Source organism: Balaenoptera ricei, chromosome 1 (genome assembly GCF_028023285.1).
Source record: "Balaenoptera ricei isolate mBalRic1 chromosome 1, mBalRic1.hap2, whole genome shotgun sequence".
NCBI lineage: Eukaryota > Metazoa > Chordata > Mammalia > Artiodactyla > Balaenopteridae > Balaenoptera > Balaenoptera ricei.
The window spans coordinates 109,287,806-109,315,779 of record NC_082639.1 but is presented as its reverse complement, the minus strand read 5'-3'; the positions used below and the strand labels follow the sequence as shown (position 1 = coordinate 109,315,779).

Below are 27,974 nucleotides of genomic sequence, written 5' to 3'. Positions count from 1 at the left end.
TGGTAAGACTTTGACATTTTAGTAAGAAACATTTTTTTATTTTAAATGATAGTACAAAAATTGTATATATAATATAGATCTGTATAGGTGTACATACACACAAATGCTCACACACACACACACACACACACACACAAACTTGCTCATCAGAATCAAACCCTATTTAATTAAAATCCTAAATAAGAGAAGTATACTTAAGTTTTCTTAAAACATACTGTACATAAAGCTGTCAGACAACCTGAAAAACTGAAGATGTTTTGAGAAGAAGCTAGGCACCCCACCTACCCTTTCTCTGCTCCCCCCAACACAAATGGCCTTGGCAGAAGGACAGTACACAGGGCAAAGCCAGAGAAGGGAGCTGCTGCTATCATTACTGTTGATAGAGCAAGATGCCTGAAACCAACTAGGAAGCACAGGATATCGGGTATGACCTAGATTAATTCTCAGAAACAAACCACTTAAGAATAAACAGAAAATATGTGGTAGGGAAGGAGGGGAACAGAAAGAGGAAAGACAAGGCCCATAGATTAGAAATGACCTATTAATTAAATTCTAGTGCCTGGGAAAGACTCAATGAGGTAAGAACAATGGGGTCACAGACGCAGAAGTAGTTAGAGGGGAAAGGGGAGGAGAGAGACAGGGAATCACAATTTCCTGCCATTAACAAGCCAAATTGCTATGTAGTAGTCTGGAGTCTAGGGATATCACCCCACCTCCTAATCTTAAGAGAGGCTTAAAAAAAAAAAAAAAGGCAGCACCAGAGGTTTAAAGCTACTTAATTCAAATTCACATCCTTCTTGCTCCTGGTCTCTTGTTAAATATATTGGCATAGGAAATAGAGTACTAACTCAGAAGGAGAAAAGATCACATAAAGTGGAAATAGATAAGAGCCTAGAGCAGCACATAGGTGGTCTTAAGATGTATTCCATTCTAAAGCTCCTTTTCTGGCCATACAGAGATGTCTATATAACAAGTAGAGAACAGGAGGCCATTCTCCAACAAATCTGGACAAAAACCGATTCCCACTCAATATTAAACTTCTGGGAATAGTTCACTATATGCCTCATGTCTTCTAGCTCTGGGGGTCCATAATGTTGTTTGTTAGGAAAGAGCCACAGAAGCTTTCTCAAAATGATCATTCCTTCAAAGGCTGAGATGTCTAAACTGGGAAGCAGATGTATAGAATGTCTGCTCCTTCTGCCATGGAACTTTATCTAGGGTTTCTTTCCTTTTCAGAGGTGTAAGAAATTATACAAATGCCAGTCAAAACAGCTACCATAGGAGCTGAAAGGAGGTTTGCTCTGTGGAAAGGCAGCTCCATCTCTACCCCTGACCCTGCTCTGAATCTTTCAGTTTACGCGATGTCATCACACTGTATGCTAAAGAAATCTCTGCAAAGCTAGGTACTAGCTCTCCCTAGGGCCTCACTCCTCAGGTTTCTCATTACTGCCTGTTGAGCATGCCTCTCAGAAAAAGGGCCAAAGTAATGCTTTTTCTTCCTCAGTGCCTTTACTCAATTGAAAGAAACCCTCTCTAATGTTTTTAATGAAATAAAAATATTTCCAGCTTTTACCAGGTACTTTAGAGTTGAACCTCAAATAAACAAAGAGAAAAGTGGGAAAATTCATATGTATTTATAAACATACACAATATATACATGCAGCAAAGGGGTGTTAAAAATGCCCTGGTCACAAAACACCTAACTTCAACGGGAGAGCCCTCTGTTAAATTCATTCCTTTTACAGCAATATAAAGAAAGAAAGTCATTTTGCATGCCACAGATTTCTAATATTACTAAGCAGACATAAACATTTTAATAATGCAGTGCTAAGGCTGAAAAAGGGGGAGAAGCAAAGGCAAAAATTACGAAACACAGATCTGACAGAGAAAAAGAACATCTTTTAAGGTGCTGAGTTCAATATACAGAAAACCTAAAGCCAAGTTCTCCCATATTTCAATTAAGAGACCTCAACTCTGGCATTACAATTAAGGGATCCCACAGAGGTAATGATAGGAAGGGAATGTACATTTATACATTTGTAAGTAATTTCCCTGAAGCCAGGAACAAGAACAGAAATATTAAGATTTATTTCTTTCTCCTTTTTAGGGGAAAGCTTAAAACTAAAATGTAAATGTAGGGTCTAATATTCCTATATTAATACTGATATTATTAAAGCAGCTTTATTTTAAAGTAGGCAATCATCCTAGGCTTCAGGTTTCTCCTGCTCAAGTACCATCTCTGAACCATTTGTCTGTTTGATTCTCTGTAATCCAACCTTACCAATAAGCCAGTTGGAATCCCCAAACCCAGAAGATATAGCAACATTTTTCCAACTTCCATGGCTGATCCAGAAAAATACGCAAAATCATACAACGGTACTGCCATTCATGTCTTTAATATTTAATCTAACTACTTCAAGGGATCCTGACCTACCATTCTCTCTATGACAATACAATTAGAGATCAAGCCCTATTTCCCTTCTCTGGGATGCTAAAAGGTCTATTCCAAGTAAATAAAAACAAATGCCCTTTTGCTACCCACCCCTTTCTAGACATTTCCCTTCTCTCTCTCCCTATCCCAACCCCCCCTTTAACTCCCTATCTCAGAGACCCCATCATCAAAAATGACTTGGGCTGTATTAGATATTTTACTGGGTGGGAATGATAGGCTCTTACAAAAAAAGAATAATAAGAAACTCTAAACAGTTCCCCCAAACAGTAGGGACTCTGTATGCTCAGAAGGGAGTGTTGGATGGAAACTCCCTGCCCTCAATCAGAAGCTACCTCAGAGAGTGAGGTGGTTGGGCCTGCATATTTTCTACACAGTTAACCTCCACTCCCTTAACAGGAAAGAATAAAAGAAGGAATTAAAGTCAATGTATGCACCAAGAACACACACAAAACACATCTAAAATAACACTTGGTCCCTCTATAGTTAAGCTAAAGCTTTGAAATGGCACACAATAGCAGCTTATTGTTAGCACCTGATTCACAAAGGGACTCAGAAAAAGGAAAAATATTGCAAACAGAAATAGGACGATTTGACAGCAGATACCACAATTTTACCCTCTCCCTTACCTAGGCTGCTCCACTGCATTTCTCCATCATCCCCAACAGTGCAGACTAATCTCTGATCATCTGGGAAGTGCTTAGTACTTGGTCCATGGAGAAAACCTAGCTACGGTAGCCCACAGCCAAGATTAATTTCAAAACTGATATTTTTGGGCCTTCCTGGTGGCACAGTGGTTAAGAATCAGCCTGCCAACACAGGGGACATGGGTTCAAGCTCTGGTCCAGGAAGATCCCACATGCCGCAGAGCAACTAAGCCCGTGTGCCACAACTACTGAACCTGCGCTGTAGAGCCCGCAAGCCACAACTACTGAGCCCACGTGCTGCAACCACTGAAGCCTGCGCACCTAGAGCCCGTGCTCCACAACAAAGGAAGCCACCGTAATGAGAAGCCCGTGCGCCGCAACGAAGAGTAGCCCCCGCTCGCCTCAACTAGAGAAAGCCCGCGCACATCAACAAAGACCCAACGCAGCCAAAATAAATAAATAAATAAATTTAAAAAAACAAACAAAAAAAACTGATATTTTTGTCTATAAACCTCTAATAGCCAATTCTGTTTGTTAAATTTGGTTTGGGGAGTTATGTTTTCAGTCTATTTTGAGCCCCAAATGATTCTGCACCTCTGGAAAACTGCAGCAAATTACTTCACTAATCAAGGTAAACAGAACCATGTTAACTGTCACATTTTATTCCAAATTAAAAATGTATGTTTTCCCCGTGATTGATAATTAAGAAAACCATATTCTAAACAGTCATTCAAATGTTTACTTGGCACAGCTCCCTCCGGTTGCTTCTAATTTACAACAAAGCAAGCAAGCAAGCAAGTCCAGGATGATGACCTCTCCATAACCTCTCTCTCTCCATCCGTATTCCCTTTTTTTTTAAAAAAACTCCAAGAAATCCCAGCAATGAAACACTTTCAAAAGTATATAGGCAAAGGGAGCAGGCATAGTGGGAGAGAAGACAGTAAGGTGACGAAGCATCTGGTCAGAATCTTTGGTTCCTTACATTACGGCACTGGTAGTTCTCACTCCCTCTGCCAGCACACACTGAGCACCTATAAGGCACAAAAGCTCTGCACAAGGCCCGACCTTAAGGAAATAGAGCGATTTACTCAACCCAAATAAGATGGAGAAAGCTATACAACGTCCTCAGCATTCATCTCTCCCCCTGTCTTTTCTTGCATATGAGAGGATACCACGTAAGTTCCACAGAAAGGCACACTTAGAAAACAAAGTTTTATAAAATTAAAAAGTTGATATTAAAGCTTGACATTACATAAATAAATGGTTGGAAGCAAGTTGTTCTGACAACACACTACCCTCCTGATTGCAATTTCATAAAATCCAGCCAGAGCAAAGTTGGTATCTCAGGATCAGATTGTTTCCTAACCCCACGAGCCTCTTTCTGGCCACTTTCCAGCATTGCAGAGGCACAGCCTGGAGGATTTTGGATTTATATACACTTCTCTCCTTTCCAGTTTTTAAAAATTCTATTTCAGTTTCTTAAACTGGCATCTGAGCTATGGACACACAATGGATGCAAATTTAGTCAGGCAATCACACATTTCTTTTCAGTGAAATTAACTCAGGATAGTGGGGAGTGCCTGCCCGCTCCTTCGGAAGTGGAATATATTTCTTTCTCTTCCCCAAAACTTGCGTCTAATCCCTCCTCCCAATTAGGTTTCTCCTCTAACAGGTACACATCATAAACCTAAGGCAAAGTTTCAGGTCACTTGATGGTACAACTATAATATTAAAGGCTCTGGGCGTGTCCATATTAGGGATATTATTTTAAAATCTTTTGATAGAAAGTCAGTTATTTAAAAAACAATCAATCTGCAACATCCAGGATTCTTTTACCTCTATGCTTCAAGCAATGATGTGAGCTGAGAAATTTGGTCCTTATTCTTTTGGTCCCTCAGAAGACTTGTTCCCTAAATTTGGCTTTGAATTTTCCAGTTGCATAGAGAGCCTTCCTGAGCCCAAACTCTGTACCCTGCTATAGTTTTCTTCTTTAGGACATTCTTAATTTTTATACAATGTTTGTCCTTTGTATTTTCTTTTAAAAAGAGGAAAAAGATGGACACAGCACAAGCTGTGGCCCTTGCACATTAAGTTGAAACAGTTTCCATGGAAACTCCAGTATGAGGCTCTGTGGTCCCTACTGCTCCAGTCATTTCTGTCTCTCTCTCCTCCATCTCCCCCTCTGTAACTACTACAGCATCTACCTCAGCCACCTCTTCAACCATGGTGAAATCAACTCCATTGGGCTGTTGTCGGGCCATGGCCTCTAGCTTGAGGCGGTACTGTTCTGCCTCCTGCTCTTTCTTTAGGAGCTGGTGTCGGTATTCCTGGGCTCTTCGATTAGCCTCCTGGAGTTGCTGCTGAAGTAGCTCTCTTTCAGTGCCTTCCTGTAAAAGTAAACCACCACAGGTAAGAATTCCTGAGAGTAGACAAAAAAAGAAGGGTTTGGGCCTTGAAAGTTCTGGCTTTTGAATCTTTGCCTTCTCTTCTCTCCACCACTGCTAAAAACATTACCTTGCTTTCCTCCACACTGTTTGTCATCTCTTCTATCCTTGGTTTCTTAGTCAGTGGCAATTTCTCTGCTTCTTCTGCCTCTTCTTCAATGACAGTCTCCTCTGCAACCTGACCAGCAGGTACAGTTAGAACTATAAGCCAAAGGACACCAATTGGAGGTGATGAATACATAGTAAAACAAAGAGACTTTGCTTACTTTGAATCAGACAATAAACTAAAATATAGGGCTTCCCTGGTGGCGCAGTGGTTAAGAATCCACCTGCCGATGCAGGGGACACGGGCTCAAGCCCTGGTCTGGGAAGATCCCACATGCCACGGAGCAACTAAGCCCGTGCTCCACAACTACTGAGCCTGCGCTCTAGAGCCTGTGAGCCACAACTACTGAAGCCCATCCACCTAGAGCCCGTGCTCTGCAACAAGAGAAGCTACCGCAATGAGAAACCCATGTACCGCAATGAAGAGTAACCCCTGCTCACCGCAACTAGAGAAAGCCCGCACACAGCAACAAAGACCCAACGCAGCCAAAAAAAAAAAAAAAAAATCATCTAAACTAAAATATATTCTCTGATATCTCACTGTTCATATCTCTTTGGATTTTAGAATCAACAGGCAAGGCATGGCTTTACAGAGAGAAACCAAAAAGATTAGAGGCACTAAGAAGACCTCAGAAAGGAAGGGTGAAGATTTGCAGGTTTGGAAGCCATGCAGTTAAGACCCAACTCTGAGGCTTTTATATAGAAATGTCTGACTGTAGATCAGAAGCTGTGACCACTTAGCTTACAATTCTGCAGGAATAACTTATCTAAAGTAGGTCTGATATCTTAAATAAGAATTTTGAGAAACCTTTCATGAAAGCAGTTTGCCATTAGCTGTGTCTAATTTAACGATTTCTCTTATAGATAAGTGAGAAAAGGGTCAACACACATATGCACACAACACACATGATGCACTACACACCTATCCGAATGGCTAAAATTAAAAAAAAAAATAGTGATACCACCAAACGCTGGCAAGAATGTGGGAAACTGGATTATTAATAAATTGCTGGTGGAAATGTAAAATGGTACAGTCACTGTAGAAAATAATTTGGCAGTGTTTTATAAAAGTAAACATGCATTTATCATATGACCCGGAAATTTTACTTTTGGAAATTTACCCCAAAATTGAAAACTTATGTTCCCATACAACCTGTACATGATTGATCATAACAGCTTTACTCAGATATAGCCAAAACCTGGAGACAGATTAAGTAGGTAAATGGTTAAACAAACTATGGTACATCCATACCATGGAATACTACTCAGCAATAAAAAGAAATGAACTATTGATACAAACATCAACTTGGATAGACCTTAAGGGAATTATGCTGAGAGAAAAAAGCCAATCTCAAAAGGCTATATACCGTATGATTCCATTTATATAACATTCTTGAAATGACAAAAGTATAAAGATAGAGAACAGATGAGTGAGTTAGTGGTTGCCAGTGGTTAGGAATGAGGTGGGAAGGGAAGTGGCTATAACACAAGGGATACAGAGTAGCACAAGGAATCTCGGTGATGGAACTGTTTTGTATCTCAGCTTTGGTGGTGCTCATGCATTAAATTGCATAGAACACAAACTCACAAATGAATGCATATAAAACTGGAAAAAATCTCAATAAGGTTGGTGGATTGTACCAATGTCAATTTCCCGTCTGTAATATTGTACTAGAGTTATACAAAATGTTACCATTGGGAGAAACTGGGTGATAGGTATACGGGATCTTTCTGTATTACTTCTTACAACTACACATGAATGAATATATGATTATCTCAAAATAAAAAGTTAAAATTATACTTAGGTTTTAGGATACATTACGATTTTTGTTTAAAGCAGATTTACCTAGTTATTTGGTTTGGTTGATTTTAAGATTAGCTTGTATTCCTTGAACACTCATCAACTGATAGCAGTAGAGAGCAGCTTGGATATCTGCTAAGTGGAAATGGAAATTCTGTCTGGGATTAAAAATTTCTTACAATTAATTCACAAAATTTCAGCTCTCCTTCTTTGGGCCTGGTTAAATGCATCTGTAAAAAGTAGTGTAGTGGACTTCCCTGGTGGCGCAGTGGTTAAGAATCCGCCTGTCAAGGCAGGGGACACGGGTCTGAGCCCTGGTCAGGGACGATCCCACATGCTGCGGAGCAACTAAGCCCGTGCACCACAACTACTGAGCCTGCGCTCTAGAGCCCGTGAGCCACAACTACTGAACCCGTGTGCCACAACTACTGAAGCCCATGCGCCTAGAGCCCGTGCTCTGGGCTCAATGAGAAACCCTGCACACTGCAACGAAAAGTAGCCCCCGCTCGCCACAACTAGAGAAAGCCCGCATGCAGCAACAAAGACCCAACGCAGCCAAAAATAAATAAATAAGTAATTTAAAAAAAAAAAAAATTTAAAAAAAGTAGTGTAGTTTATCTAGGCAAAACCTCAAATTTTATTTTTTCCTTAAAACAACTTCGTTCTCATTTATTTAACTCCATTACAAGCAGAGTCTCTCACTTACTCAATGAGCCCCCCAAAACTTTAAATGATAATCATGTCCACAAAAATATCAGTGGTATATTTCCAAATAAAGCTCCAAGAACTTACGATACTAAAGCCTGAATTATAAAGGTTTAATTTCTACTCTTTCTTCCCATACTGCAAAGATCCATCAACTCAAATATTTTGAAAATTATAAAATCCCCATAATTATTTAGGCCAAGTCAAAATTTTGATGACACAAAAGGTAATTATACCAACCCTCCTTCTCCAGCATTTCTGAGGAACGAAGTTGTAATGATTAGTTTCTTTCTTTTTTCAAAAAAAATTTACTTATGTATTTTTTGAATAAGTAATACATTCACATGGTTCAAAGATTAAAAGCGATAAAAGCATATACATTGAAAAGCTTCCTATCCATCCCTAGCTACCCAGGTGCCCTGCCACAAGGGAACCAATGTTATCAATGTTGTTTCTGAATGTTCTTCCAGAGATAGTCTAAGTCTATGAACATATTAGCAAATATACATATATTTCCCTTTTTAAAAAATACAAATGTAGCATACTCTACACACCCCTGCATCTTGCTCTTGTCACTTAATATATTTTGGAGATCAGACCATACTTGTATACAAGAATCTTCCTCATTGTTTTTTATAGCTGCATAGTATTCCATTGCATGGGTGGGGTGTATCATAATTTATTTATCCAGTTCCTTAATGACTTCTACTTAGGTTCTTTTTAATCTCTGATGATTACAAATAATGCTGTAATGAATAATTTAGTATATATGTCATTTCTGTGTGTGTGAATATAAATTCATAGAAAAATAACTTTTTAGCCAAAAGGTATATGCATCTTCAATACTGATATATATTGACAGTTTGCTCTTCAGAGGATGCAGTAATTTACACTCTCACCAGTGGTTTATAAGACTGCCTGTTTCCCCATACCCTTGACAATATAGTGTTTTAATGGTATCTTGCTGCAGTATTTATTTATATTTCTCTTGCATGAAAGAAGTAGCTTGAATGTATTTTCCTATTTTTAAGAACCATCAGTATTTTCTTTTCTGTGAACTACTAGTTGACATTATTTGCTCTTTCTTCCACCAGATTATTGGTTTTACTCACAGATTTTATATATATTAGGAGAATTAGCCTTTGCCAGCCTGGCTTCTGTTTCTTTTCCTTTTTCAGAGCTTCTTTGTCCCATCTGGCATCTGGCTTTCTCCCATTCCCACTACTTGCCTTAATGCCTCATTTTTTTTTTTTTTTTTTTTTTGGCCATACCACGTGGCATGTGGGATCTTAGTTCCCCAACCAGGGATTGAACCCGCGCCCCCTGCACTGGAAGTGCGGAGTCTTAACTACTGGACCGCCAGGGAAGTCCCCCTAATGCCTCATTTTTAGAGGTGTGTTGAGTGTCTAAAGTATCTTTTAATAAACAATTGTCTAAATGGTATAACTCACCTTGCTGTCCATCCTGCATAGTTACAATAAATGGCTGGCCAATGCCTCCAGTAGGGATTGCAGTTTGGATATTACCCAGAGGGACTCCATCGGTCACTATGGTGATGACCCTCTGGCCTCCACTCCCCACCACTTGCTGGATTGATGAGTCAACAGAATTTCCTTCTATGATTTCCTCTGAATTAGCTACAGATGACAAAAGGAAACATAACATTTCAGCTTTAAAAAAAATAGGAGTATAGTAATTTCAGCCCCCTTAAAACTGATAATATCAGGGATAGAAAAACTTGAAAAAAAAAGTTAGATTCAACAGTTCACAAAAGCAAGCTCCTGTAAACAATGCTAAGTCAGAGGCGAAAAGAAAACAGGGAGGGCTTCCCTGGTGGCGCAGTGGTTAAGAATCCGCCTGCTAATGCAGGGGAGATGGGTTCAAGCCCGGGAAGATCCCACATGCTGCGGAGCAACTAAGCCTGTGCACCACAACTACTGAGCCTGCGTGCCACAACTACTGAAGCCTGCGAGCCTAGAGCGCGTACTCCGCAACGAGAAGCCACCGCAAAGCCTGTGCACCGCAATGAAAAGTAGCCCCCGCTCGCCACAACTAGACAAAGCCCGCACACAGCAATGATAGACCCAACACAGCCAAAAATAATATAAATAAAAATAAATTAAAAATTTTTTTTAAAAAAGAAAGAAAACAGGGAATGCATTAGAACAGTATTTTCCAAAATGTCTTCAGGGAATTCCCTGGTGGTGCAGTGGTTAAGAATCTGCCTGCCAATGCAGGGAACACGGGTTCGAGCCCTGGTCCAGGAGGATCCCACATGCCGCGGAGCAACTAAACCCATGTGTCACAACTACCGAAGCCCGCACACCTAGAGCCCGTGCTCCGCAGCAAGAGAGGCCACCGCAGTGAGAAGCCCGTGCACCCCAACGAAGAGCAGCCCCCGCTCGCCGCAACTAGAGAAAGCCCAGGCACAGCAACGAAGACCCAACGAAGCCAAAAATAAAAATAAATAAAATGTCTTTATTGACATGTTAGCTTTCACTAAAGATAGGTTCTACGTACAAATACATTTTCAAAATGCTCGTTTAAATATGCTTAAATTTTTGTGTTTGTTTATTTTGTAGGAAGTATCAGAGACCCTAATAGACTAATGAGCATTGTGACTCTCTAATATAAAATAAGATATGCTGAGTTTCCCAAACATATTTTATCTCGGAACTCCTTTTTCAGAAAGCATCTTGAAAGTCTAAATAACTTTAGAGAGCTTAGAAAAGTAACTATAAATTAGAGTAGATCTATTTCTATAAGAAATAAAGGCATTTAATAGTGAATTAACAAAATAATATGTCAAGAAGTCAAAACACTGAAGAAGTCTGATAGACAAAAATAGTAGATGGCTTCTCTCATCTGACACATCAACAATAACATTAACAGCAATGACACTACGTGCCAGGTACTTTCTAAGAGCTTTACACGTATCATGTTGAATAAAGAATTCCAGTTTGGTTAGTCAGTATCCCCAATAACTATTAGGGGAAACAGCTCCTACCACTATGAAATTTCTATATCTAAAGAGTCACAAGTAGAACTTTGCAATAAGTGGGGTAGGGACTATCCATATGAGACACATTCAGGCAGTTCAGTGGAAATAGAGCATTCACACCTCTTAGAAACAAAGAACAGTTAAATGTTATAGCTGAAAGGACCCTGACAGGTAATCTAATCCAACCATCATGTCAGAGATGAGGAGACTGAGACCTGGAGAAGTTAAATGATTTAACCAACATCAAAGAACAAATCAAAAGAATAACAAGCACAAGTTTAATACATTGCTTTTTCCTCTGCCATGCTGTTCACTCATACACATCTGAGTAGAGATCTTTATGATTGTTGCCAGTTGGAAAAATAGGATTGGAGGAATGTTCTCAGCATCCAAATGTCAACAGCAGAAAGAAATCAACAATCTGCTTTCATTTATGATGGAGCAGACTGCCAGAGGTTTCCAGAAAGATTCCTAAATGACTATTTAGCCTTACCTATGACTATTTGTCCCCTACCTATATGAAGCCTTAAGTCTTTTCCCTGTGGGTCACTAGCTCTGGCTAAGTGACCTGAAACCTTTCTGTTTTAAAATAAGAAGGGCACTATACAGAATGTATCTTCACAAATCCACTGGAAATGCCAAAATAACATCTCCAGTGAAAATAAAAGCAAGCCAACCTGAGGTACAAAGAATATAAAAATGAGCGAGGTAGCAGTCCCATGTATTTTGATGCTTTAATACAAGATATTTAGGCTGCTATTTTGAATCATTCTATGATAGCATCAGACAAAACATAACATAGAGTATTTCCAAAACTCTGCTAATATAAGACTAAACATTTCAATCTGATGCAACTGGAGTCAGGGTAAACAAACTTGAAGCTGCAAAACTACAAAGGAATAACTTAGTCATTCTCTGATATTATTCAGCTGACTGATTATATCACTTAGCGATTTTTCTTTCTGATGCTCAATGACTCTACATCCCTTTATCCTAGCTGTCTCTAACCATAATTCTTTAACATTTCATGCAAATTAAATCTGCTGGAGATTCAAAAGCAAAAGAAGAAATGGTGATTCACCCAGCAGATATCCCTTACCTACCTGTGGCTCTGTGTGAGTTGCAGAGGGGGGCTGATGCCTCAGCAAGAGCTGCAAGGGTGGCCAGCACTGAGGTGGTAGAATTTGAGAAGTGTACTGTTGAGGAGGCATGGGGGTCACCTATTTCGGTAAAAAAGGCAAATGAGGTCCAGCGGAGAGAATAAATGGAGATGAACTAAAAATGTCTTATTAAATCAAAACCTCAGCTTTTCACTCTAATGTGCTTAATCTTGCTCTCTAATACAAACTTACAAAAACCAATTATCATGGTGTTAAAACTCTTTTAAGGTTTAAAGTCTTCCCTTTAAAGTGGATTAAGGTAATATGCTTGGTATAGGGCCACACTACATTCCCTTCATTTGATCATTCTCTTGGCATTGCCAATGCTGAGCATCAGTAGCTAACAGACCAGGAGTGCCACCCACTCCCTAGGCTGGCTATGCAGAGCTCTCCTTGGCAGCAGGCAGTAAACGTACAAAGCATGCCTCACCCCAGACTAAGCAGTGGTGAGGGAATAGGCCCCTCCTGGGCTTTACTCAACCATGCTACTTCTATTCATCAGCTAGAGAGGTGAGAAGACTAGGACTGACCTCAAGTGCAAAAACATTAAAAACCTGAAGTTTCACATATTGAATGTCAAAGGCTAAACAATTACCTACTTTACTTACTTCAGTTATGTCATGATGTGCTTTTAAAAAACAATTTGTTCATAACCTTTTTCTCTTGTATCTGTGTGATATCCTTACAGCTAAGTTCCAAGAGGGAAGTGTATTAGATCTGGCAATAGACACTCCTAACTTTATGAACTGAAAGTATTACTCAACAGTTTTGCATAAATCAAACTTTTATAACATGAATTTCATTTCCCTAAGTCTTTCACTATAATTTCAGAGATACTTATTGTACCAGTTGTGAATTAATTGCTTCTTGGCTGCAGATCCACTCTTCTTTGCCATATCTTGTGATACTGAAGCTGGACCCCCATAAATATTTCTTGTCATCTGGCATGAGATTAAGTTTTGTCATACAGAAGTAGCGGCTGCTCCCCATACTGGCTATTCCTGTTTTCTTTAGAGTTCTCCTCCGCTCGCGGTAGTTACTCCACTGTTACTAACAAGTGTTTATAAATTAAGTTTATAAGCTTATAAATTATATACTTATATATATATATATTTTTTTATCATATATGTATAATAAAATAGATATATTTATTTTATATGTATAATAAAATTACGTATAATAAAACTACACCATATGTAGCTTTGTCTCCTGACTGAAATGTGACTGATACACTTATTTTCTTCTTAAATGTGCTTTTTTTTTTTTCTTAATTTCATTTATTTTATTTTTGGCTGCATTGGGTCTTCACTGCTGCACGCAGGCTTTCTCTAGTTGTGGCAAGTGGGGGTTACGCTTTGTTGCGGTGCGCAGGCTTCTCAATGTGGTGGCTTCTCTTGATGCGGAGCGTGGGCTCTAGGTGTGCAGGCTCAGTAGTTGTGGCTCACGGGCTTAGGTGCTCGGCGGCATGTGGGATCTTCCCGGATCAGGGCTTGAATCCATGTCCCCTGCATTGGCAGGCGGATACCTAACCACTGCGCCACCAGGGAAGCCCTAAATGTACTCTTAAGTTCTTCTACTACTATGCTTAAAAAAAGTCAATTATCTGTAAAATACTTAAAAAAAACTTAAAGTCCTTTTCTGATATGATTAATCTAGTTAGTTTAACTGGTTTATAAATTTAAATTTCAGAAGGTTTTTCCATAAAAAGGTGGATTACTTGTATAATACACATAGCTGCAAACTATCTTTTTTTTTAAAATTAATTAATTTATTTATTTATTTATTTATTTATGGCTGTGTTGGGTCTTCGTTTCTGTGCGAGGGCTCTCTCCAGTTGTGGCAAGCGGGGGCCACTCTTCACCGCGGTGCGCGGGCCTCTCGCTATCGCGGCCTCTCTTGTTGCGGAGCACAGGCTCCAGACGCGCAGGCTCAGCAACTGTGGCTCACGGGCCCAATTGCTCCGCGGCATGTGGGATCTTCCCAGACCAGGGCTTGAACCCGTGTCCCCTGCATTGGTAGGCAGATTCTCAACCACGGCGCCACCAGGGAAGCCCTGCAAACTATCTTAATCAAAGCTTTTGGATGATGACTGTGGGAGTGAAGATAAGGGTAGAGATAGTAATGATATCCTTATTTTAATTTCTCATAAAATACTCAGGGAACCAAATGGTCTGAGTAGAACACAGTGCTTGACCTCTAGAAAGGAGCCTGTGTCTATCTAATGACTTCAGTAAGAGCAAGATTCAGCTATAGCCTATACTCTAATTTTCCTGCTTAGTTCATGTTTTTCTTATCACTCAGACTATCGTACCAAGTGCTGACATAAAACTCAGAGATGAAACAAACAAGGAACAAGCAATTTTCAGATATATGCCTCATGGAGGTTGGAATATATGTGACAATAAGTCACTAACAATAAAAAAAAAAGGCTGTTATTATTTTACCACAGTTAAAACACACACATACACACACAGACACACACACAAGCAAGGCTGTTATAATTAAAGTTCTAGGACAGGGCTTCTTTGGTGGCACAATGGTTAAGAATCCGCCTGCCAATGCAGGGGACACGGGTTCAAGCCGTAGTCTGGGAAGATCCCACATGCCACGGAGCAACTAAGCCCGTGCGCCACAGCTACTGAGCCTGCGCTCTAGAGGCCTCGAGCCACAACTACTGAGCCCGCGAGCCACAACTACTGAAGCCCGCACGCCTAGAGCCCGTGCTCCGCAACAAGAGAAGCCACTGCAATGAGAAGCCCACGCACCGCAACCAAGAGTAGCCCCCGCTCGCCACAACTAGAGAAAGCCTGCGCACAGCAACAAAGACACAATGCAGCCAAAAATAAAAATAAATAAATTTATTAAAAAAAAAAAAAAGTTCTAGGACAAACATCAGGTAGGCCACCAAGCTAAAGGAGAATACCTGGGTAGAACTGCTTCATGAGAAAGGCATTATATACTTCTTAGCATATAATGATTCCAACCTAAGGGTGCTCTCCCTTTGATTCAAACATAATGACTCACCCAACTTCCCCTCAATAGCAAAATGAAGAACTTATGTGAAAAATTACGTTTAGTATTCTGACATATACAGTTGAAACTGAAGAGATGATGCAAATTACCTCTTTAGACTTACCCCAGGGAGTTCTAGGAAAATAAAGTACTTTATTGTTAAATAATGTTAATTCCTTCATTCTCTTTCATATAAGACCCCCACATCAAATAAAGTGAAATGTGCACGGTTGCTCTTGTTTTTGGAAGGGAAATGGCATTGTTAGTGACAACTTTTTACCTATTCAGAATGAGGCTTATATAAATAAATAAGCTCTTCAGACCAGGATTTAGGGTAGTGTGCTATGGTTGGCTAGGCAACCTCAGCAAACTAGATCCAGAAAAATTAAGTAACTTGCCCAGGGTCATGCAGCTAGTAAATGTCAGAGCCCAGATTAGAACCTAATTATTAGATTCCAAAGCCTGTACTCTTTATGAACCAACATAAGGCAATTTATATTTGATTTTGGAGTGCATCTTATGATTCTACAGAAACAGGAAATTCATCTTCATAACTTTGTTTTGCTCTGATTAATGTTTAAATTAGTCTGCCTTCCCAAATCACTGCAGTTTGATGGTGGCACTGATGACTGATATCTTTAGTCACAAATGGAAAATTGAAAGCAAACTTTATAATCTGGATTTTGCTATCAAAAATAATCCACCGGGCTTCCCTGGTGGCGCAGTGGTTGAGAGTCTGCCTGCCAAATGCAGGGGACACGGGTTCGAGCCCTGGTCTGGGAAGATCCCACATGCCGCGGAGCAATTGGGCCCATGAGCCACAATTACTGAGCCTGCGCGTCTGGAGCCTGTGCTCCACAACAAGAGAGGCCGCAACAGTGAGAGGCCCGCGCACCGCGATGAAGAGTGGCTCCCACTTGCCACAACTGGAGAAAGCCCTCGCACAGAAACGAAGACCCAACACAGCCAAAAATAAATAAAAACATCTGATTGTCTTTAAAAAAAAAAAAAAATAATCCACCAAGGACTTCCCTGGCAGTCCAGTGGTTAAGACTCCGGGCTTCCAATGCAGGGGGCATGGGTTCAATCCCTGGTCGGGGAACTAAGATCCCACATGGTGTGGGGCGCAGTAAAAAAAAAAATCCACCAAAATGATAATCCTAGGATACTTTCAGTTAATTCTTTTTTTTTTTTTTTTAAGGTCTTTTCAGTTAATTCTTTTTTTTTTTTTTTTTTTTTTAAGTATACAATTCCCTATCCTCTCTCAGGTGGTTTGTTTCGTTTTGTTTCAAGGAAATTTCTATATCCTACTCCAGACCTGATACGTTGGACCTTCAGGGAATAGACTCTAGGAATCTGTATTTTTATTTATTTATTTATTTACTTATGGCTGTGTTGGGTCTTTGTTTCTGTGCGAGGGCTTTCTCTAGTTGCGGCAAGTGGGGGCCACTCTTCGTCGCGGTGCGCGGGCCTCTCATTATCATGGCCTCTCGTTGCGGAGCACAGGCCCCAGACGCGCAGGCTCAGTAGTTGTGGCTCACGGGCCTAGTTGCTCCGCGGCATGTGGGATCTTCCCAGACCAGGGCTCGAACCCGTGTCCCCTGCATTGACAGGCAGACTCTTAACCACTGCGCCACCAGGGAAGCCCCAGTTAATTCTTAAAAATATTACTGGATGATGGGAAACAAGAGGCCTGCCCCGCCATTCAGGAAAAGAAAATCCTTTAACCCAGTTCAAAAACACAACCTGAATTTGGCTTATAACTTTTCTCCTTTTATCTGCACTGATTAAACATCAGATAGGCCAATCCCCTAAAGGGGAATAGCTAGGTAGAAATGCTTCATGAGTAAGATGACACTGGAGAGATCAGCTCTAATTATGTGACGGTTTAGCAATTTCAATTTGCCGTTATCAACATACAGAAGAGAGAAAGAAGAGTAGGTTTGCCAAAAGCAACAGGACAAGCATGATATAGGTCCATGGGAATCAAGGCTAAGAATCTCTATCCTGAATGTCTTCAACTTTGCTTATCATTCCAGATAAGAATCTGGAGAATTTCAGTAGTTAGACTAAAGACTTAACTCTAGTTCTTTTTATTCAATACGTGTTTGTGAACATATAACTTTATTGGCTTCTACAAACTTTTGGATTAAAAAAGCACTTGTTCTAATCAGTGTGGCCTGAACCACAACAAATCCAAATGGCTGTGAATATTCTGATTACAGTGATTTTAAACAAGTTGATAGTTTACAAAATGAAGGTGACTACTGCCCCCTTGTGGGCATGATGGACTAAACCTTCACTGAGAAGTTATACTTCCACTTAACATTAGCTATTATTGAAGCCCTACTATAAAATGGGTACTGAAATACAAAATCTCAATCTCACAACAACCTCATAAAGTAGATTATTATATACCAATTTTATATATGAGTACAGAAGGCTTAGAGAAGTAATTTTTCCAAGGTCAAGCATCTTAGTCAAGTAATAAATCAGTATTTGAAAGCAGTTCTGAATGCAAAATTCTAGGTATAGTGTGTATATGTTCTTTCTATTTTACAATGCCTCTCAATAATAATACCTCATTCAAGATCTTCCTTTGATATTTTACAAACTTAACTATGAATACAGTTGCGTATTTTTAAATGAAAGTCAGAAACAGAAAAAGAAACCAAGAGTCAGTAGGAAAATTTATTTAAATGAGGACACAAGTTCCTTCATTGTAAAACAAGTATTTGTAAGGAGATGTTGAAAATAAACTCAATTTGCTCCTTTTTATTTTTATTTTTAAAAAATTTTTATTAGAGTATAGTTGATTTATAATGTTGTATTAGTTTCTGCTGTACAGCAAAGTGGATTTGCTCCTTTTTAGATAGATATTTTTGTTAAAAACATACACGTCTCAAAAGATCAACACCAAGTGCTTTTCTTTGCTATTTTGTTGTTATATATGTTCTCAAGAACAAATCAAGACTCTTACACTTTAGTCAAATAATCACATGTACCTCTTTTATATCAACATTCCAACAACCATTTATGTTTATTCTGCTTTGTTACTGCCTTAGACTATAAATATTTAACTATTTTCCTTAGCAGTACCATATTAAAGCACCCGTACATTTTCATTTTGGGGTCAGACATAACCCTTCAACAGATTAATCTGTAGAATATTTTACTTTTAACACAGCAAACACTTATGTACAATCCCAATGTATGATTTTCCCTTCCCCTAGAAAGAATAAGTGCATTAGCTTTTAAATCTATTATAAATCTTCCATTTGGGGAATACCTTAATAAAGGAGTGGGTATCAGACAGGGTACCTATTCATCTCATAAGAAAACCTGTAATTCTGTTCATTTAAGTCTAAAATAAATGTCACATTATCAGAACATTACCTGAGGTTGTTTTGGTGCTGGCTGAAGAAACAAGGCTTGCAAGGTTGACAACTTCTCCTGACGTGAAGATGAATGGGGTACCCATAGTCACAGGGTTGGCTCTCTCAGGATTAGCATTCACCTGATTCTGCATTGCTTCCTATAAAACAATGCAAGATATTTCAAAGTCAGAACACTTACTAACCAGCCTTAGTTATACAGTTACTGAACAGCCCCCCCCACAATGCTCTGTCAAGCAGAACTAGTTCCGGCGCACAATGTCCCAGGGACCTCACAGTTCTCATTAAGACGACTGTTTTTTCTCAGACCAGGGCAACAGAGACGTTAGATTGCTTTCCCAAGCTTATCTCTACTTTAGAAAAAAAAAAAAAGGCGTTATTATTTGCAAAAACTTCTAGACAATTCACTTAACCTCTCTGGATATTGGTTTTTAATTTGAAAAATAAAGGGGGTGGCCTAAAAAGTAATTTCCAGCACTAATATTCTATGATCAATTATGTACAGCACAATGTGCTAGCTGGAGATCCCTGCAGAGAATCTACAGAGAACAATATTCTCCAGAGTTTTGTCCAACTACTTATTCCATTCTGCCATTGAAGAAATCCCTAAGAGAATATATAACAAGCAAATAAATGAGTGCCGGATTTTAAAGTCTAGTTCCATATGCTGCACTTCTGCTTCTAGAGATATCTGCACAATTTCGGTATAAAGATGCTTATCTTTATTTTATTTTTTTACTTTCATAAGCAGTTTTCTACAAACATGATCACTACTAAAAAAAAGTCGAATTATAAAAGGGCTCTAAACAAGGAATTGAAAGTTGAAGAGAATAACCAGTCTATAGGGAACCATTTCAGAAAAAACCAACCAACCAACCAACCAACCACTGATAGATAATACAGTAGAAATGGCTATTTTTTTACATATAATTATCCCCTTGCTAAGAGCTTCAATTGAAACGGATTATCCATTCTCTGATTACTGTAAAATTCCTTCTTGAATCTGCCCCTCTACCCTCCATTATCACTACCTTAATTCAAGCCTTCATTGGCTCTTGCCTGGCCTAATGAAGGTCTTCGGCATTAAGTGTCTTCTCTCTCAAGTCTGTACCACACTCCAAAGAATCATCGTTTTAAAAAACCTTATCATATCAATTCTCTACTTAAAAGCTTCTATTGGATCCCCCTTGCCCACAAAATAGTCCATACTCTTTTGCATGCCATCTAACAACCCTATGTTCAGAACTCAGCCTCTCAAGCCTTAGCTCCTGCCACTCCCAAACTCTGCTTCTCTTGCCCAATCTCTGGTCACAGAACTACTTACTCCTTCCTGAATATTCCATGTCCTTTCCCACCTCTGTGTCTTTGATTTGCTTTTTCTAGCCTAGAATATCATTTTCTCACATCTCTGCCTACTACTCCTTCAAAACTCAGTTCAGAGTCTACATATACTTTAATCCTTGCCTTAAGCATTATCAATACTCCCTCCTGTAACACTTCCTAGGTATCTGTTTACCACCATAGTATTGTAATGCTTTATATCTTGTCTTTACCTTCATCATACTGTAAACACTCCAAGGACAGGGCTATGTCCTATTAATCTTTGTATCTCTCATCCTGTTATTTCCTGCTATACCAGTGCTGGCTTAGGAAATCAATGGATGATATCATCACAGCTGATTTTTAATTCTGAGATGGCTTCCTTATGACTCAATGTGCTTTAGAGCTATGTACTACCTCACAAGAGCTGATGTATATTCATAAAATATAAAGAGGATTTTAATATTATCCCAAGTCAAGTTTAATTAGAAAGGGAAATTTTCATGGAGAAAAAACATTCTAAAGCCAAATAAAGCTTATTTTTGTACTGGCCACAACATTGTTCTTCAATCACCATGAATAATTCAGGGCCTTATAGAATATTATTATTATTTTTAAAGATACTAATGACACTGAGTCACAAGATTGAGACATAGTGGAAGTACTACTTTGATAAGATAGAGAAAATTCAGTTTTGATTCAGTTCCTACAAAAAATCCTTAACTTCAACTGAAGTATACTGTGGTGTATAAAAAGAACAGGACCTGAAGGATGACCAGAATCTCAGCATTGTTTTTCTCCAGGGCTATGTCAAAGGCAGATTTATCAAACTTGCTGAAAGCATGGACATCAGCTCCATATTTGATAAGTAGCTCTACAACATCTCGATGGTGGTGCTCTGTGGCCCAGTGCAAAGCTGTCATCTTCAGCATGTCCTTGGCATTCACATCTGCACCATTCTGTCACAGAAAAGTAATTTTTTTCAAAGAGACACTGGTTACAGTAGCACAGGTGCAATATCCCATCACCATATACAGAGGATTTCCATAGAGATTACACATATTCAAATTTAGAAATGTTTAAGAAATATCAAAGGGAAAAACATGTCTCCTGAATTCAAATTCTCCTGAATGCTGATAGACACAATGCCTTAAATGAAAGGACCTTTTAAGGACATAATTGGAAATTATAACAGATGGGAGAGGAAGGGGAAAAGAACAGATTTTTGTTGCATTTATTAACAGAGAGCTGAGTGCCTGAAAAAATAGGCATAAGACCAGAGAACACCTGCAGAAGAAAAATGAAGAAAGATCAATAAAGTCTGTTTAGCCTTTCAAAAATTAGAAAATAAAATCCTCATAGCCATGATGACTCTTGAAAGAGATGCAATTCAATGCTATAAGCTGTCCTAAACTTAATCTTTCCCAACCTAGTTTCCTACCACCTGTTTAAGTAAAAAAACAGGGAGGTATTTGTCTTTTTTACAATATAGACCCCTCACTCTTCTTGCTTTACCCTAACAAGTAGTTCCACGATGTGTGCATGTCCATCAGCTGCAGCCATGTGCAAGGGAGTCCTGTCCACTTTGGTCCGGGCATCCCTGCTAACGCCTGCTCGAAGGAGCACTTCTGCTGTGGAATAATGACCATACTGGGCTGCAAGGTGGAGGGGTGATGTTCCAAGCTGTGGGAAAATAATACTCATTTAATATCAACTGTGTGCAGAGTCCTAAATCATTACTGGAGGGATACAAATGAACAACAGGTGACGCCTAGGTTCCTGTCCTTGGAGAGAGAATCTGGCTGGACAGATAAGCTGAAGAAATTATTTCATTAAAATTAATACACTAATGGACAAATAAATATACAACCAATTAAAGAAGCGCTAAGTATAATGGATTTAAGTCAGGTGGACTTACCAGGTAAAATTCCATAAAGGGTATGATTTTTAAATAGGGCTTAGAAGAAGGTTAAAAAAAATGGATAGAGGGGCTTCCCTGGTGGCGCAGTGGTTGAGAATCTGCCTGCCAATGCAGGAGACACGGGTTCGAGCCCTGGTCTGGGAAGATCCCACATGCCGCGGAGCAACTGAGCCCGTGAGCCACAACTACTGAGCCTGCGCGTCTGGAGCCTGTGCCCCGCAACAAGAGAGGCCGCGACAGTGAGAGGCCCGCGCACCGCGATGAAGAGTGGCCCCCGCTCGCCGCAACTAGAGAAAGCCCTCGCACAAAAACGAAGACCCAACACAGCCAAAAATAAATAAATAAATAAATTAAAAAAAAAAAAAAAAAAAGAGTTCTTTAAATAAAAAAAAAAAAAAAAAAAAAATGGATAGAAAAGAGCATTCTGAGTCAGGGATAAAGGAAAGGGATAGGCAAGTTCAAAACAATTCTAGGAAAAGGGCAGAGACTAGAAAGTTACATATGAAATTTAGGGTACAAATTTAATTGGTTGAAATAGAAGTTTGTTACCACAGTAAAGCAAAGCAAAAAGACTGATAAGATGAAGTGCCTCCTACCCACACCCGCAGAAAAAAATAGCAATTGTGTGTCAATAGCAATAAGCAAGTCTGTATCATCTCAAAGTAAGTCTTGTTACTAATCACAGTTATCTATCAGCATCCATTTTGGCCAGAGATGTATTCCTTTCTCGTGTTATGCTCTCTATTTTAAAACCTATTTCGTTTATTCTTTGCTTTTCATATATTCACTCTCTTTACCTGATTGGATTTAATTCACATTGCTCTTTTCAGGTCTATTTATAGAAATGCTAATCTCATGGGTTTCCTTTCTTCCTTTTTGTGAAGTTCTAAGAAACTGCTGGCCTCTAAAGTTATGAATTAATCACCCCAAAATAGAGGACAGTGCTTATCGAATTGTTAAAATTAGGCAATGCTTACAAAATCTATGAATGCTAAGCAAGCCCATGTTATAACCTGGACCTGGATCTTCTGACACTCTGCTCTCCAAGTTGACTGTCTGAACTCATGAAATTACACCTTCCTCTTTAATGTTTTTTAACAGTGGTAAAGGAAACAAAATGGCTAGACTATTCCTTATTAATGAGGACATTTTAGAGAAAAGGAAACAAGGAGTTTCATTAGTTTAGAAATGCACTCAGTATACTGATTTTGTTCAATTTCTAGCTAATTACAGCCTATAACCCAAGTACACTCCAGGCAGAAGTAAACCTTTAGAAAATACTCTAAAAAAACATTATAGAAAATCACAAGTATATAGTATCTTACAATTACCACCCATATATCCACAGGAGATTCTTTCAATTTGGAAAACTAAAAGAAAAGGAAAACCACATATTCAGATGAGGCAAAGAAAATGAAATGCTTGTAAGGAGACTGAGGCAGAAAGAGAATGAAGAAAAATCAATACAGACTGTTTAGCCTTTAAGAAAAAGGTTGGTAACAGCGCACGCTGGGAATAATTAAGAGAGCTTACCCAGTCTGTGGTGAATGGGGCACCATTTGCCATCAATGTTCTCACTTCATCATCTTGGCCTTTTCTTGCTGCTTCTAGCAACCTCTTCCCCAAGTCCACCAAAGACATCTTTATGCATAGAAACACAAATTTTTGGGAAGCTGTCACTCAAACACAAGGAAAGCTGCCTGTAAAATGTTTTTAGAAGACCTCTTGTGTATGTATGTTTTTAGCAGACCTCTTGTATATATGTAAGATATTCTCAAGCGGACTATCTGATAAGGCACTTCTTTTCTACTTCATCTAACACAAACAGTCAGATATTTGGGAAGTTTCAGGCCCTAAACCATAGTTCCCTCACTTTCAATCTCCAGAAAAATACTTTGGAAATATGTGAAACACATTACTGCCTTTCTAGCTTAAGGAATCAATAAAACAGCATTTCACCCCTTTGAAACAACCATGGGTAGAAATAGTATGTTACAACAAAAAATGAATAGATAAACCAAGGATATTGAAACTCAGGTACATGGCAGACACTTTTTCAAAAATGAACAGAGACGTCACTGCACCTGTTGCAGGTGTCTCAGCAACACCTAGAGTTTTTTTTAAACAAAGTCATCAGCTTGGCCAGATTACATACTTTGTTTAAAAGTATAGTTATAAAAAAAAAAAAAGTATAGTTATGTCTAAAATCATTACAGCTTTTCACTTAATAATGTGGGCATTATTAAATCTTTGTGAAAGCTCGTAGTAAAAAAAGCATCTCAGTAGGAGAGATTTTTTATTCCCTGTAAAAGGCATATAGCCAACTCTCAGTTATTTAGGGTAAAAGAAAAAACAAAACTGTTGCTAAACACATGAAATCAAAGGTAATGGTGGAGATTAAGTCTGAAGAGCATGCAAAATGGTCATTTAAATGGATGGTTACTGGGACTTCCCTGGTGGCGCAGTGGTTAAGAATCCCCCTGCCAATGCAGGGGATATGGGTTTGATCCCTGGTCCAGGAAGGTCCCACATGCCGCGGAGCAACTAAGCCCGTGTGCCACAACTACTGAGCCTGCGCTCTAGAGCCCATGAGCCACAACTACCGAAGCCCGTGCGCCTACAGCCCGTGCTCCGCAACAAGAGAAGCCACGACAATGAGAAGCCCGCCCACTGCAACAAAGACTAGCCCCTGCTCGCCGCAAATAGAGAAAGCCCTCGGGCAGCAACGGAGACCCGTTGCAGCGCCCCCCCACCGCCCCCCCCCCCAAAATGATAGTTACTGTAAATTAGAAACTGGCCTGGGTATAAAGGATACCCAGGATAGTGAGAAGTTCCTATATGCAATGTAGAATTGTCTGAATGGTATATAATCACCACTCACTACAAATCTTCCAACCAATGAGGAAACGGCTATTCTTGATAAATTTAATTTTTATTATCTGTTTCCTTTCATCTTGTACTGCTTTGTCCATATTGTAAAAAGTAATTTCTCATTAAAAAAATGAACAAAGAGAGTCTGCCATTTCAAGGAAGACAATCGGCAGTATTTACTGCCAATTATCAATTATAATTTCAGCTTCCATGCAAAAAACAGAATTTTGGGAATATCCACCACCATGAGTTGATAGCTTACTACAAACTTTTCTCATAAAAGTAGTGGTGATACTAATGAATGTGATTTTTTATATTGTATAAAATGCATCAACATTTGGAGGATGGGAATTATTTGGTGAACCAATATTTTTCAAATGACCGATGCATGTTACAAAATCATGCTCAGGTAAAAAGATTCGTTCAAAGTGAGAGCAGATCAATGGGTTTTAAGGTAATCAAGTATAAAACATTCATTGACATGGTTTCAGATTCCTCACTGCAACTAACTTTTAAGAAATTGCCACTTGTTGAGTTTTTGTGTAACATCAAAGAATATCCACAATTACCTGAACAAGCTATTAAAATACTCCTCCTTTCTCCAAGTACATATTGCAAAAGACTGAATGTAGAATAGATATGAAAATAAGGAATACATATGAAAATTATTAAGCCAGAAGTTAAAGAGATTTGCAAAAATATAAAACAATGCCATTCTTTTTTTTTTGGCCGTGCTTGTGGGATCTTAGTTCCCCCCGGCCAGGGATTGAACCCAGACAGTGAAAGCGCCAAGTCCTAACCACTGGACTGCCAGGTAATTCCCAAACAATGTCATTCTTCTCACTATTTCTTTAACTTGGAAGTTATTTACTTTCATAAAATTTTGTTATTTATGTTAACATGTAATGGATTTATTATTATATTTTAATTAACATTTAACAATTAATTTCTAAACAGTAAACAGCAATAGATACAGCAGATTGGAGTCCTTAATAATTTTTAAGAATATTAAAACATGAAAACCAAAAATTTTGAGAATCATCTAGCCACTATGTGATTTAGATTTATTTTATTTAATATTCCAATCTATATCATAGAATATTGTGCTCAAACATGGGTATCCAGGAGACCACCAGGGGAGTTTATTCAAAATGAATATATAGTCCAGGCCCTGTGACTGGACTGGAGCAGAGGATGAATTTTAATAGTGTGAAAGTCTATAACCTGATCTAAGTTTTTACGACTTAAGAAAATGTTACAGAAAAAATGATAGCATACCCTTCTTACAGAAAACTTATATTTGCATTCCTCCATGGTTATCTTTCTTTTAAAATATCAAACCTGCCTTTCAATTTAGTTATTACTATTTATTTATTTATGGCTGTGTTGGGTCTTCGTTGCTGTACGCAGGCTTTCTCTAGTTGCGGCGAGCGGGGGCTACTCTTCCTTGCGGTGCTCGGGCTTCTCACTGCAGTGGCTTCTCTTGTTGTGGAGCACGGGCTCTAGGCACGCGGGCTCAGTAGTTGTGGCTCCTGGGCTCTAGAGTGCAGGTTCAGTGGTTGTGGCGCACGGGCTTAGTTGCTCCGCGGCATGTGGGATCTTCCCGGACCAGGGCTCGAACCCGTGTCCCGTGCACTGGCAGGTGGATTCTTAACCAGTGCTCCACCAGGGAAGTCCCTACTAATAGTTTTCGTTTTTGGCTGCACCCATGCCCGCCGTTGTGGAAGCGCAGTCTTAACCACTGGACTGCCAGGGAAGTCCCAACTAATAGTTTAAAACAAGAACAAACATTGTTAATCAACTATACTCCAATATAAAATAAAAAGTTAAAAAAAAACAAAAAACAAAAAATAAACTGACAGAAACAGTGAAAAAAAAATAAGAACAAAATTTTAGGTGGTTCATTAGCAGAAATGACTCTCACATTTTCTCAAATTATACTATATATAAAAAGTATATCACCAAGACCTAAACACCTCTACTGGGAATTCCCTGACGGTCCAGTGGTTAGGACTTGGCGCTTTCACTGCCGGGGCCAGGGTTCAATCCCTGGTTGGGGAACTAAGATCCCACCAGCGCACAAGGCGTGGCCAAAAAAAAAAAAAGGAAAGTCATAGAATGTCCTTTTCCCGAGATGTTTTCAAAAGAGAGATGAGAGAGGAAAGTCCTCCTGGGAAGGGGGAGTAGAATAAGATGATGTCAGCTGGCTCAAGGAAATCTGTGAGAATAGGAGAAAGCTAACGGGAAGGAGAAATGGAAGCGAAGAATCCATGATCTGACGACTTTTTTTCTTCTTTTTCTATTGCACACGTCCCCACTGGGCCGCCAGCTGTATAAACAACTGTGCAAGAACTGGAGGCGGGGCCCTTACTGCTCTTGCTCAGTTTACTGAGCTCACTAATAATCTTTAGGCTATTACTGGGGTCAGAGAATTAGGGTCTCCGTTTTCTCCTCTATCACAACTCATCCCGTGCCTCACAGCGATGTTCTGTCTTTCTGGAAGAAGGGGCAGGGAGCCACGGTCTCAGCCTAGGGGGCAGCCCCCGGTACGGGCTCCGCGCTGCCCCCTAGTGGTCACCTCTGTGGCCTTGGTTTCCCTCGGTCCAGCTCCCCAGCCCCAGGTCTTACACCCACCCCGTTCTTCACCTCCTCCCAGTCCCCTCCCCTTCCTCCCGGCAGCATCCCCTTCCTCTCCTTCCCCCAGCCGCCCCCGCTCTGGTGAAGGGGCACCGCTCAGTCTGCACCCAGAAGTCCGGGGCTGGGCTGGGAAGCGGTGCAAATTTTCAAGGCAGTCTCCCTCCCAGCCGTGACACCCCCCGATTCCACGCATCTCTTCTTCCCCCTCACCTCCTCGTCCGGGACGCTGCCGGCTGTGTTTTCACCGAGCCCGCCAGTTTGGTCCTGTTTCCTTCTCTAGTTAAGACTCCCTGTCACTGACGGTTACTTTTTGACCTTTTCACATATGCATATTTTGGGGGCCTTTAACCCCCCCCTCGCGGAGAAATGGAGGCAGCAAAATGGCGGACCCGGAAGTGCAGACTCGGAGAATATAATTTCTGGCGGAGGAATCTATGAAGAGAAAACGATTAGAAAACCCACATTTGCATTCAGAAAGAAGGGTGGTGTACCCCAGAGGCTCATTT

The 27,974-nt window shown here is 39.7% G+C and overlaps 1 protein-coding gene across 4 annotated transcripts; it reads right to left on the bottom strand.

The window, feature by feature from the left end:
- Positions 1–27,974, bottom strand: GABPB2 (GA binding protein transcription factor subunit beta 2). 4 transcript variants are annotated; one of them, XM_059930617.1, is made up of 9 exons: positions 27,679–27,974; positions 23,494–23,601; positions 21,555–21,722; positions 20,804–20,998; positions 18,721–18,859; positions 12,256–12,372; positions 9,603–9,788; positions 5,611–5,741; positions 1–5,483 (listed from the first exon to the last, which is right to left on the bottom strand). In XM_059930617.1, exons 2-9 carry the CDS (start codon positions 23,599–23,601, stop codon positions 5,184–5,186), a joined length of 1,344 nt encoding a protein of 447 aa, XP_059786600.1. In that variant the 5' UTR covers positions 27,679–27,974; the 3' UTR covers positions 1–5,183. The 4 variants fall into 4 exon arrangements, with proteins under 4 accessions (XP_059786600.1, XP_059786607.1, XP_059786615.1 ...); XM_059930624.1 differs by lacking the exon at positions 12,256–12,372; XM_059930632.1 differs by lacking the exon at positions 21,555–21,722.

Bases quoted from the DNA above. Each gene is read 5' to 3' on its own strand.
- GABPB2 (XM_059930617.1), bottom strand. From the start codon at position 23,601: ATGTCTTTGGTGGACTTGGGGAAGAGGTTGCTAGAAGCAGCAAGAAAA. The intron at 20,999-21,554 runs GTAAAGCAAGAA...TTTCTGTGACAG, and splicing joins TCGTGGAACTACTTGTTAGG to AATGGTGCAGATGTGAATGC. The intron at 5,742-9,602 runs GTGAGTTATACC...TTTGGCTTATAG, and splicing joins TATGCAGGATGGACAGCAAG to TTCTAACTGTACCTGCTGGT.